The following is a 12,947-nucleotide window of genomic DNA, read 5'->3' on the forward strand; positions in this document are numbered from 1 at the left end:
CAGCTTCATATTTGGAGAGTGCTGAGATGGCTTCAGGCCACCTCTACCCCCTTACCCACACAGTCCAACCTCACCCTGGAACTCCTTGACCTAAAACTAGCACTCCCTGAAAACAAATCACAACCACAGTAATTATTTATCATATCTCCAGAAAAACAAAACAAAACATTATTCCTACATTTCTCTTTAACACTGCGGCCACAGCTGTACCTAGTTCATTAAAAAGCAGAAGCAATAGAAGTGGGTGCAACCCCTACAAAACAAGTTAGCTCTGGTGCCCTGCCTGCTTTCTCTGGGTCTCTGGCTTTGATATTTTCCCTGTAAGGAGCTGTATGTACACAAGGCAAATGCTTGTGTCTGTGTTTGTGTGGGCACATACTAGGTCCTGTACCTCAGCATCCCCTTAGTTTGACACTGAGTTATTTATTCTCCCTCCCCAGCTCAAGTGCTGCAGCTTCCTTCTAGCTCTTAATGAAAAGAAAGTCTAGCCTTGAAATGGTAGACAAAATTTCCACCTCTGGCTAAGCAGGTATGTTTTTTTTTAATTTTTAGGAAATATCAAGTAGCCATTTACTCACTGTTATTTTTAGAGCATGAGAGGGGAGCTCTGTGTTTTCATAAAATCCCTAGATGTGTGCTCAGGCAATGGGATTTTGTGTGGCACACAAGACAGTTAACTTGCCTCCATGCTGTGGCCAGTGGCATCCAGGAATGACCCTGTTCCCCCTCACTTACCCCAGACGGTCACATCTTGCTCAGGGTTTGCCAAAATTGTATCAGTTTCTTGTTCTCCTTCCTCCTAACAGCAATAAAACTAATGAAACCTATGGAAATTGTTAATAATTAAAGAAATGTGCACCAGAAGCACCACAACCCCATGCTGCCCTCAGCCTCAGCTTTCAAACTCTCCTAGTCCCCAGGTCTCCTAGAAACGAGCACCTGTCTCCATGCAAAAGTCCCAGTACCCCCTCTGCACCTCAATCCTACTTCTCACAGCCCAGCCCCTCAGCTCAGCCCCCTCCCTGCATCAGCTGACCCCTTTTTCACCCTCCCTTTTTGTCCCTGGTTCTTTCAAACCAGGTAGCATCTCTTTCATAGGTCTCAAAAGACCCAAGATGTGGGCCAGGCTCCTGGAAAGGAACATTTTTGGTCTGCAGAAGCAGCAGCCACCAGAAATGAGAGCAGCACAGCATTGCCCGAGTCTGCCAGAGAGATGGGCAACACTGGTCATCTCATCGGTGCCCAGAGCATCTTTGGGCTCCTAGGAAAAAAAACTTGTGAAAGCTTCAGAGCAGAGAGGGCAAAGCCTTACGGCTGAGCTCAGCCCCTGTGGTGCCTGAGGCACAGCACGAAGACCACGTTTGACCCAGAAGGGTTGTTGTTACCGAGGATTTTATTGTTAGTTTGCACTAGAGGGTGCTACTTCATTAGCGTTTGTGAAAGACTACAGTAATTAAACTGTTTTCACAATGTCTTTGTTCCTTGCAAAGTTACGCTGAGGCTTGAAATGTGTTGAGATTCCTATTACCATTCTGTGTGGCATCAGAAAGAAACACACTGCTTACCCTGGAAAAAGAGCATCTCTTGTCTTGGAAAAGACTTTATACATCTAGGGAGCAAGGGTAAACGTTTGGGTCAGACACAGCGACAAATGAAAGGAAAAACTAGTTAACCTTGCCATTTTTTCTCTCCACAGTTTCAGGATGAATGGGTGCCTCAAGGAGCTAAGTGAGAAATAAGAAGGGAAAAAATAAGGACAGTGAATGCAGGCGCAGGAGATAATGAGCCTTTGGAATTCACTGCTGCAGGACAGGTAATCAAAATCTCATTATAAAGTTCTCTTTAAGAAATAGAAGTAAAATGCATTTTATGGCCATTACAGTCTTTTGGCTAAGATAAAGGTAACCAGATCCTAGGTATCAAGATATAAAATGATGTGTTAGAGGTATCAGTAGGAAATTACTTCTGTGTGCTGCATTGCTCCGCTGCCTGTTCCTCCTCTGTTTTTTTTTCCATCTGCTGAAGGAGCAGAGGAATGGCTGTTGCTGTAGGCAGCATCCCAGACCCACAGCTGTGAAGGGGATATCTTAAGCTACACTGTTCAGCTCCCAGAGCATCTCCCAACACTCCTGGGTCCTTCGCAGGGTGGGGACCTGGATCTTCCAAGACCTGGTGGAGCCTGGCACAGGGAAGCCATGAGCTGCCCATGGAGCTGAAATGTGATGGCTGGAGTTTATTTAGTGCAAGTCCAGTTCAGTGAGAGAAACAGATCCAGAGGGTACATGCTATATAATCTGACATACCTGTTTATGGGATTGTAAAGCTTCCCTGGATGGCACTTCCATTTGTCATCCAATCAGGAAGCAACTCCTTTAGGAAAAAGAAAAAAAAGAAAAGAAAAGAAAAAAAAAATTTGAAACGGTATATTTTTTTTAAAGGCCAGAATTGCATTATTCTACTGGGATTTTATATGTGGTAAAAGCAAGGAAAGAGCTGGTTTTAAAGCTGGACTGATGTGTACCTACTACATTTAAGTCCACTTAAAATATGAAAGAAGGCTTGGATGAAAATCAATCTCAAACCAGATGAGTTTTACAGAGTAATTTTCTTCTAGAAACTTCACTTCCTTCACGGCCTGATTTCGCCTTTTATGCAACTGCATTCTGGTAGCTTTATTTCCAGCTTCCCCACATATTTTAACCGCTTTTGGCAAAAAGGAGGAAACCACTTCTTACTAAAACTTTTATTAGGCACCTATTAGTACTTCTGTCTTCAGTACTGAACAGCTTTTCTGCACAGCACCTTTGATGTACTGCTGCTGGAGGGACAGTGGACCTAACACATCAACTTGGTTTTGTGGAAATAAATGGGATTGCTTTGACAAAATCATAAGGGTGATGACCTTTTTGTACCACTTTGGGTATATAAAAAAAATCCCACGTTCAATTTCCATCTGTCTGTGCACCTAAAAATGCAGCTTGAAGTAACATATACCAAGCCTGTCCTCAGTAGCAGCAGTTTACCTCATGTAAGGAGAAGCCTTAAGTGAGGAAGGGAAGGGAAGGGAAGGGAAGGGAAGGGAAGGGAAGGAAGGGAAGGGAAGGGAAGGGAAGGGAAGGGAAGGGAAGGGAAGGGAAGGGAAGGGAAGGGAAGGGAAGGGAGGGGAAGGGAAGGGAAGGGAAGGGAAGGGAAGGGAAGGGAAGGGAAGGGAAGGGAAGGGAAGGGAAGGGAAGGGAAGGAAAGGAAAGGAAAGGAAAGGAAAGGAAAGGAAAGGAAAGGAAAGGAAAGGAAAGGAAAGGAAAGGAAGGAAAGGAAAGGAAAGGAAAGGAAAGGAAAGGAAAGGAAAGGAAAGGAAAGACTATAGCACACATGGACAATTCTGAGGACTGTTTGCATGCAGAAAACCCCATGGAGTTTTCCAACAACTGCAGTATAGGCATTTCAGAGGAATTTTTCTTCAGAGTAATTTTCCATGCCCTGTGGATTCAATTCCCATCCAGGATTCCTGCTTATGCACTGCAAGACCTCTCCATGATGTAAACCTGCAAGTGATCAGGATCAAGTGGTTCCCTCCAAAAATACACTGACTGAAACTCACACTCTGGTGCAAACGCACCACAAGAGACTTGAAGTCCTGACCTACTGCACTGAAACCCAGATCCTGCCTCTTTTACAGGTGCCTTCCACTTAGGCTCAGAAATGACATAATATTACTTGTTACTTACTAGCACCGTATTAAACCAAGTTACACACCAAACAACAGAAAGGAAACGTCGAGGAGTTGACCAGCTCAGTCACTTAATTCACTTGCGGTTCTGGGCATTTCCTGCCTGCAGTGCCTCTGCTTCTGTTGAGCATTTCAGGTGACAAACCTGAGCAGTGGGGAAAGCCCAACCAGACCGTCATTTTTTTGTTTGTTTGTTTTGCTCCTGGATCCCAAAATTTGCCTGCTCGCTGCTCACCGGTTAATTTGGAAGGGACAGCCATGTTCCGGTGTTGCCTACCATGGGGGTCCATGCCTGGCCCCAGCCCGCTCGCCAGGTGGCGACAGAGAACGGGCTTTTGGGCTACAGAAGCTCTGAGCCCTGGGTCGGGCGCGGCTCGGGGGGGTCCTGGAGGTGACCGGCGGGCAGGGCTGGGCGCTGGAGACAGCAGCAGCCGTCCCGGTGTCGCCATGCGAGTAAACCATCTCCCTGAAAGGTTTGCAACGAAGGTTAATTAGTTTAAAAGTACTCCTAGGGAGAGAGTAGGATTGATTGTAAAAAATATTTTTCTTTTCATACATTACATATATATGTTTCTATATACAGATGTAGGCATAAATTGAACGATATATATATATAAGCCTAAAAGCCACACACAGGGCAAGGCAGGCGCCTCAGCCCTGGCAGGCTCAGAGACGGGTACCGAGACCTGCTTGCCAGTGATAGGGAGGCCCTCAGCCCTCGGCGCTGCTCTGGGCTTGCCACGGGGGGAGGCAGCCGGGGGGCTATGACTGCGACCACTCCTGTTGGTCCCTGGGGTCAATCTGCTGCCCGCAGCTCGGCGCGGAGATGGGGAGCTCGAAGCGACAAGGGTAGCCGAAAAAGCGGCCTGTCCTCGCCCCATCTCGGCGACCCGGCCCTTTCTGGGATGCTCCCGGCCCGTCACCCGTCAGCGGGGATGGGGAACTACAGCGCCTCGGCGTGAGCCCTTCTGTTTTCCCCTCGTAAGAACTCGAGTAAATTTTTTTTATCACCTCCTTTGTCGGCCTCGGGAAAAAAAAATCCTTGAAGACTCTATTCCTTAAAAAAAAAAAAAAAAAAAAAGCATTGCTGCTGTCTGCACAGTTCATTCGCCTCCTCTCGTGTCCCTCGGAAAGCAAGATTAAAGGGGAAAGTCGCAGCTGTATATTTATGTTTTCATTGCTAGAAGGGAATTTATTTCCTTGAATTTATTTTTGTAGTTGCAATACACAAGGGCGGATTTGCGTCACCAAAGCAACTTGCTGGTCGAGATAAAGTTGCACAAATATTGAAAAGGGAAGTGCTCGCGCTCATTATGAAGTTTTTCTCCGGAAGAAATAAGGATTTCTGCTGTATCCTAAAATACTAAAGCCGCTTCTATTTTGGGAGAAATCTCGCAGGCACATCCGCTCATTTAGTCCGAGTTGGAACCTCTCAAAAAACAGGAGATGACCTGGACTGCAGCGAGCCCCGGGTTTCCTGCAGCCTTCTTCCTCCTTGCACGAGGAGGAGGAGGGACTGCCGCCTCTCCCAGCCAGCGCGGCCGCGCAGCCCTGCTCCTCCCGGGGAGGAAGGTGCGCAGTCGGGGAGGCCTGCGGAGACCTCTGGGGAGAGGGGACAGCCCTGTCCCCTGGGAGAGGGAGCGGCGGGGGGGTCAGGAGGGGTGGCAGGTGTTCCGAGTTTGGCCCGCGCAGGTTGCACGGGGGCTCAGCGCTGCCGAGCCGGGCGCAGGAAGGCATCTCGCCCTCCCGAGGCCCATCCTGGGGGTCAAGTGCTTCCTTTAGAGTTATTTTAGTCCCCTCAGGATGAAAGCGCGGAAGGAGCCCCTTTCTGAGCGATGGGCTGCGGCAAGCAGCTCCTGGCAGCGCCCCGGGGAGCGGGGCCGCGGCCGCTCGGAGGCCGGGTCCGACCGGAGGCCCGCAAACTGGCGCTTCCCTCCGGTCCTGCCCATTGCCGGGCTCTACGCGGCAAAGGGCAAAGCGCAGGTTTGAAATAAGCTCCCGAAGAACCGAACAAACACCGTGGTGCTTTTTTTTGTTGTTTGTTCTTTTTTTTACCTCTCTGACCGCCTGTCCAGCATCCCCGGGCTGGTACAGATGCGGTGTTAAGTGTCAATGGCAATGACAGTAACAATCGTAGGAAGCGGTCGGTAGATGGGATGCAGCGGGCAGAGCGCAATGCGTTGCCCTTCCCTCAGGCGGGCTGATGACCTGGCTCTGCCCGGCTGTGGAAACGCAAGTGAAACTGGAGTCGTTCGATCCGGTCATCCGTGCCGGGGGGATGGTGGTGGAGGGAATTCAAAGAAAGACGGTTTTCCCCTGTCTAAGCAGGAAAAGTTCAAGCCTAATCGTCCGTTTCTTTCGCCGCCTTTGTTTTTCGGACGCATCTTGGCAAGCCAGGCCGCCTGTATTTTTCGGTTTCGTCTCGTTAATAAAAAGCAAAGCAAAGCGGTGCTTGGGTTTGCCTAGGGAACCAGCCTCACCTTTACCCGTCCGTGGGGCTATGCCTAAGGACGCCCTCGCTCTCTCCCGCAGGTGGTTTCGATATTCACACAGAAGCTATGTCTTCATACCTGGCGGAAGAAAAATAGCTTGCCTTTCTCGCGGTTCCCCGAAAAATTCAGGGTTTCAGAATCTATTTGATTTTTTCTATTTTTTTCCTTTAAATAAAATCGAAGCAAACTTGGAACCATCCAGCCGGGGAGCCTGCTCAAAATGGCAGCGACCTGTTTATGTGTATGAAAACTAAAACTAAATAAATGTGTTTTTTTTCCCAGAACTGGGTCGGAGCAAGTGTGCGTATTATAAGGGAGGAAAAAAAGTGCAAAAAACGCTTTGATAAATTTGTCCCAAAATGATTTTAGGGAATATAGCTTATTGCAGTTATACATTTGGGAAAATTCAGTTGTTAAAGGTTTGCAAAATCACAAATGAGTCTTTGAGGTGAAGTTTGTACGAAAGCAGACGCAGACATCTGGCTGGAGAACATGGTAAAAATATTTTAAACATCAATGTCGACAATATAGGAAAATTAATTAATTAGTCGCTGCTAATGCAGGAACCAATGCGTTCTGGGCCCAGAATAGCTCTAAGCTCACATAAGTACATTTCTTGCGTGCATGAGCATTGACTCATTTTATTCCAGGCGATCCCATGCTCTTATATCCGGGAAGGAAACACATTTCCTTGGAAATCGTTTCCAAAAGGACGGACCTGCCTCCGATGGCAAAGAATTTCCCTACACGTTTCTTTGAAACGTTTGGGAATCCCGGCGGCAACCGCTGTGCCCTTGCTCTGATTTTGGTGGAAGCGGGAGGGTGCCAAAGTCGAGGGGAGAATTTAGGGAGGTGGGGAGATGTATGTGAGCAGGCTGGCATTCGGGACAAATCGGACAGGGGTGCGGTTACGGACCATCGCTTCGACAGCAGTTGAGCACTGTCGGCGCCGTGGCCCATATCCGCGACCGGCCCTTGCGTGGGCGTGTCAGTGGGGCGGTGCTGCCCGGCACCGCGGATCTCGGATTGGGCGTGGGGAGGGAGGGAGGGCTGCTCCGGAGCCGGGACTGTCACTGTCAGAGAAAGTTTTGGGGAGGGGTGAATTTTTTTTTTTCTTTCCCCCAGTGCGAGGAAAGGGGGTTTGTTTGGGGTTTGTTTTGTTTGTGCGGCTCCGCTCGTCTCCCGCTCGTTCTCTCCGTCTCGCCGTGGGTTTTGGGGAACTTTTAATTTGTCTCTTTTTTGTTTGGTTGGTTTGGTTTTGGGTTTTTTTGTTGTTGGTTTGGTTTGGTTTTTTTGGTGGTTGGTTCCCCCTGCCCCTCCGTCAAGTGCTCCTCCAGCCTCCTTCTTCTCTCTCCCCGGCCATCCCTCTCCATGCGCCGGGGGCAGCGGGAAGCTCCGCGGCGCGCACCCGGCAGCTGATCTGCGGAGCGGCTCTTCTCCCTCCCCGGGCAGGATGTACACGTCCGGGCTGGCTCCTTTCTACGCTTCCAACATCAGCTTGTGGTCAGCGGCGTACTGCTCAGCATCGGGGCCGGCAGCTGGCGGCTGCTTCCCTCTGGACGCCGCGGCGGCGAAGAAACCTTCTTTCTGCATCGCCGACATCCTCCACGCCGGGGGCGAGGCGGCGGGAGGACCCGCCGACAGCCTGCCCGGAGGTCCCGGCACCGGAATGCCGGCGGCTTTGGGAGCCGTCCATCACGGCGGCCCCTTCCACCTTACTGCCTCGCCGCTGCGGCCCACGCCCGTCGTGGCCCCCGATGCCCCCGCCACCGCCTTCCCGCCGCGCCTCTCGCCGCTCTCCGCCGCTTACCACTCCCACCACCACCGCCCCCCGCAGCACCGGGTCCCTGCGGCGGCGGCAGCGGCGGGGGGCGGCGGAGGCGGCCCGGCCCCCGCCCGGCTGCCGGGCGGCCACACTCAGGGCTCGGCGCCAGCGCCCGCCAGCAAGGACCTGAAATTCGGCATCGACCGGATTTTATCGGCGGAGTTTGACCCCAAAGTCAAGGAAGGCAACACGCTGAGAGGTAGAGAAATCTGCTTGCCCCTTTCCCATGCGAGTGCGTTTAGAGACCTGTGATTTATTTTATTATTATTTTTTAGCATCCGTAGATTACCGTGGTTTCACAATGTTTTCATCTAGCAGAGAAAATATTCATTTGAAAAAGCGTTATAAATACGAATTCCTCGTAGCGATCACTAAATTAGCCCCTTACGGCAGAAGCCCGCGGCACAGGACTTGCCACTGGGAAAAATAGCCATAGAATTAAAATAGCTAATGAAACGGCCTGGTCTTCCCAAATCGGGGCCGGGGTTTTGTCTCGGTGGGCACAGCCCTCTTTAAAGGCTTTCTCTGCAATCCAGCTCCCCTCGTGGCGTGTAAACATCCTGGCCCGGGGAATAAATATACCGGAGGGTGTCTGATGGCTGGGGCATGGCCGCGTGTCCCGAGGAGATACCCTGGGGCCAGGATGCAGCTGCCGGTTCCCCCCGACCCCAGCCCCTCCGTCTGGGGACCCGCTCCGCCCGGCCCCGTCCCTCGTAGCGTGCCGGGGTGTCGGTTTCGACCGCGGTGTAACAGAGCTCTCCTTGTTCCTGTGCTCACAGATCTGACCTCCTTATTAACTACCAGCCGCCAAACTGGGGTTCATCTCCCCAACTTGCAGCCTTCCGCCAGCCAGTTCTTCGCGTCTCTAGATCCCATTAACGAGGCCTCTGCTATTCTGGGTCCCTTAAACACAAACCCAAGGAGCTCAGTTCAGCACCAGTTTCAAGACACTTTTCCAGGTACATCTTGTCCCTCGTCGACCATCCCGCGGCACAGGGCTCTCCGTCTCGGAGCAGCCCCTCCTCACCCCCCCCCGGCCCAGTCGCTCTCCTCCCGGAGGGGCTCGGCAGGCTCTTTGGAAAGGCCAGGGCATACATTTTCTTGCGAGGCCCAGATTTTGAGCAAAAGGCAATCTGTGTGCGGGGGGTGGTGGTGGTGAAGGAAGAGCCGACTACGGTCCGACACGAAGGACAATCCATTCGCGTACAAAATAGTTCCTGGGACCAGAGAGATGAGGCGGGGAGGGAGGAGAGGAAGAAATTAGGGTGCAAACTCGCTCCGTACTTGTCCGGAGAGGCACACTCTGACAGGACTCAAAGCCAGACTGCAGGCAGGATTACGCTGGCCCGGGCCTTGTCCTAACACCGCTGTCCAGTTGTTATTTTGATCGATTTAAGTCTACCTTTCAGGCGTCGATATTAATGACGCCGTCTCTCCCTCTTTCCCCTTGTTTTATCCCCGGCAGGTCCGTATGCAGTTTTAACCAAGGACACGCTGCCCCAGACGTACAAGAGGAAACGCTCCTGGTCCAGGGCTGTTTTTTCCAACCTGCAGAGAAAAGGTTTAGAAAAACGTTTCGAAATCCAGAAATACGTCACCAAACCAGACAGAAAGCAACTGGCGGCGATGCTGGGGCTGACAGATGCTCAAGTAAGAACAGCTTCGGTTTTATTTCAAATCTTACTTCCAGTTTAGAGGGATGCTGAGAGCAGCGGTGGGGTGGTGGCTGCAAAATGTTTTCCCTTCCTAAATATTTGGAGGGTCTAGCTGAGGAGCTCAGAGAATCTCCTGCGCGGAGGTTCCACAGCGTTTTGGGCCCCGCCGCGGAGCTTTCGCCTTTGTTTTGGCCACTGAGGAGCACCTCGAGTGGAGAGGCGAGCAGAGCAGGGCAGATCACCAACGTGCACTTTATCGAAGTGCAATTCGCTGTAGGAGGCAGTTTAGGTCAAAGGAAGTTGAAACGAACTTTAAATTTTTTTTTTTATTATTTTAATTTCTAAATCTCTCCCCGCTCTTGTGAAATCCTTAGCTCTGGGGAAGTGAAAACTCTTCTTGAAACGGAATCATTAAACGCCACTCTGTAATGATTCCGCTATTGAGGATCCACAGCAAGCAGAATTGTATAACGCTGTGGTTTCTTGAGCAAGATTTGGTTTCCTGGAAGAAGAAGAAGAGAAAAACAAAACAAAACAATAAAAAAAAAAAAACAAAAACAAAACAACAACGGAGGGAGGTAGCATTTGATATTTAAACACACGAACTAGAAAGAGAAGGGAAAAAAATAGGGCCATCCTAGTTGCATAAGGGTGTGGGCAGAGGGAGGTGAGGACGGCGCCTCCTATTCTCCCCGCGCTGCGGGCCCGTGGCGGAAAGCGTTGGGGCGCGGTGCGATGCGTGGTGCTGTGGGTGCCGTGCTGCCTGTCTGAGGGCGGCGCGGCCGCAGGTGAAGGTCTGGTTCCAGAACCGGCGGATGAAGTGGCGGCACTCGAAGGAGGCACAGGCCCAGAAGGACAAGGAGCCGCCGCCGGAGCCAGAACCAGAGCCGGAGCCGGCGGCCCAACGAGACGGCGAGCCGCCTGCCGCCGCCGGGGAGCCCGAGCGCAGCCCCAGCCGCTCCGAGGGCGACAGCGACAGCAGCGACGCCGACTCCCTCTACATGGCCCCCAGCGACACGGAACGGACTGAAGGCGCCGAGCGGAGCCTTCCCTCCGCCGGGGTCGGCAAATCCTCCAACAGCACCACCGGCCTCCCCTCTCCGCCGCCCGCCGCCCCAAGCCCCGAGCCGCGGAGTGGCCTATAGACGGGGCCGCCCCGACGCACCCGGGACCTGCGCGGTGACTTATCTCCTTTTCTCTGTCCCGGGAGCCCGGCAAGGGCGGCCTGGCACAGGCCCGGGGCAAGGAGTCGAGGAGGTGAGAGGAACAGGGAGCTGTATCCCTGGGACGGCTGTGCGGGAGACGGCCGCCTTTCCCTTCGCGCTGCTCGCAGAAGAGCGGGATCTCTATAATTTTTTGTATTTTATTTTATTTTATTTTTATTTTTTTAAGTTTTATTTTATTTTCTGTCTCCCGTCCCTTGTCCTCTCCAGGAAAATCTGAGCGAGGGTCTCCGAGAAAAGGCCCCGAAATCCTTCTCTTCCCACCTTCCCCACAAACCAATTTACAATGTGAAGTATTTTGCCAACGTCCTCATTGGTTGCAACTTGTTACTCCGAATAATCTGGCCAAGAAATACTGCACTGACAAAATATATAAATATATATATATTATATATCATGTAAATAAAATGTTTGCTACGGTTTGTAACCATGTTAGTCTGTTGACCAGGGCAGAGGGCAGGCGAGGCCGCCCCAGCTCCCTTCTGGCGCCCCACTCTAAGGCAGACACTCTCTCCTTTCCTCGAAAGCCTCCCGGGGCCGCCTGCTCCATTTTTTTCCCCCCCCCATCTCATCCCTCTTTCCCCTTTCCTTTCCTAATGGAGGCGATGACAAGGACCGGATTTGATTACACAAGATCATATCCCTGATGAGAAAGCTGCTAGTTCCGTTTGTAGATCCGCATGGGCATACATACATGTACGTGTTTGGTGAGGTGGCTTTTGGTGCTCGATGGGAAGTGGGGACTGGACTGCCTGATTCCCCGCGACCCTCAGAGGCGCTGCCAGGGGCCGGCGGTGTGGCTTTCATTTGCCGTGCACCTCCCTGCAAGCTCTTCGCAGAGGGGTGGGAAAGTAGTGCTCTGTGACGTCACACAGAAGAGCTGTGCTGCCCGGGGCGCGGGCTGTGACGTCATTCAAGCGCTATGCGCGGGGCGGCGGCTGTGGGGAAGCCAAGCCCGCAGGATCGGGGGCTGCGGCGGCGGGCAAGAGTCGAGGGGGTGGGGTGCACAGCGGGGTCTCCTCCTCTCTCGGTGGGTGCTGCGGGGATGGGTACGGTCCCCTCCGGAGCGTTCGGCAGGGCAGCTTCGTCGAGGCTCCCTTCGGTTCCAGGCCGGGAACCGTATCCTCCGCTCGAGTTCATCGTCTACATTGCTCCTGGAAAACAAAACACAACAAAACAAAACTCGTTGTTCTCTGCTCTGCTCTTCCCGGAGCACGGGTTGGGACGGAGGGCTGCTTCTCAGCTGGGCTGCTTCTCCCTCCTCCCTTCCCAAGCAGCATGGATTCACACGAAAGCCGTAGGGGCAAGGACCCCCTCTCTTGACCCCCCCTCCTTGTCCATTGGGAAGCGAGTTTTCTGCGAGGTCCTAATCGGAGAAATTATGTTTTCAAATAAAAGCGGGACCACGGGAAGGCTTGATCCTGTCCAGTGAGGTCAAAGCAAAGGCAGGTGAAGCGAAGCTGCCCCCTCCTCCACGCTGGACCGATGGGCGCTGAGCGTGTGACACTGCTAGAAAGTAAAGGGAGGTGGAGAAATAGGGCGAAGGACCTAAAATTTCCAGGCGGCCTCCGGCAAGGTGGAGGCAAGCGACTGCTTGGCCCTCGTCTGCTGCTTCCTTGGCGGCTCAGGCAAGAAAATCTGGGCCTGGAGGGAAGATTGCCGGGGAGGACACTCTCCTCAGGGCCATCAGGACGACTCCCGAAGGAGCACCTGAGGAAGGAGAAAGAAATGACGACATCATTCCTCAACACAAACCCCGAATAAAAAGAAGCTAAGGCAAACGGCACGCCAAGATGACGACTTGCTGGGCGAGGAGGGAACGGGTGAAGTGATAAATTAGGTGTAACCCAAAGGGCAGATGCTCCACCGGAATCATAACTGGTAGGGGGATGTCCTGGAAGGGCGCACAGCTCGTCCGGAGCTCCGTCCCCATCCGAGCCCTGCGAGTGTCATCGAGAGAAGAATCTGGAAAGAACTGTTTTTCTAAATTGGATCTGCCTTTAAGACCCTGTCAGGGAGGAAATG

The 12,947-nt window shown here is 52.2% G+C and overlaps 1 protein-coding gene across 2 annotated transcripts; it reads left to right on the top strand.

Annotated features, from left to right (window-relative positions):
• The first annotated feature begins 7,321 nt into the window (after positions 1-7,321).
• On the top strand, positions 7,322-11,293 carry HLX (H2.0 like homeobox). 2 transcript variants are annotated; one of them, XR_003987431.1, is made up of 5 exons: positions 7,322-8,243; positions 8,824-9,003; positions 9,510-9,694; positions 10,488-10,956; positions 11,133-11,293. XR_003987431.1 is itself a non-coding variant. In XM_030448665.1 (4 exons), the coding sequence occupies exons 1-4, from the start codon at positions 7,673-7,675 to the stop codon at positions 10,842-10,844; spliced, it is 1,293 nt and encodes a 430-aa protein (XP_030304525.1). In that variant the 5' UTR covers positions 7,322-7,672; the 3' UTR covers positions 10,845-11,293. The 2 variants fall into 2 exon arrangements, 1 of the variants encoding a protein (XP_030304525.1); XM_030448665.1 differs by having other exon boundaries at positions 10,488-11,293.
• Positions 11,294-12,947: the final 1,654 nt, after the last annotated feature.

The sequence above is a fragment of the Calypte anna genome, chromosome 3, assembly GCF_003957555.1.
Source record: "Calypte anna isolate BGI_N300 chromosome 3, bCalAnn1_v1.p, whole genome shotgun sequence".
Lineage (NCBI taxonomy): Eukaryota > Metazoa > Chordata > Aves > Apodiformes > Trochilidae > Calypte > Calypte anna.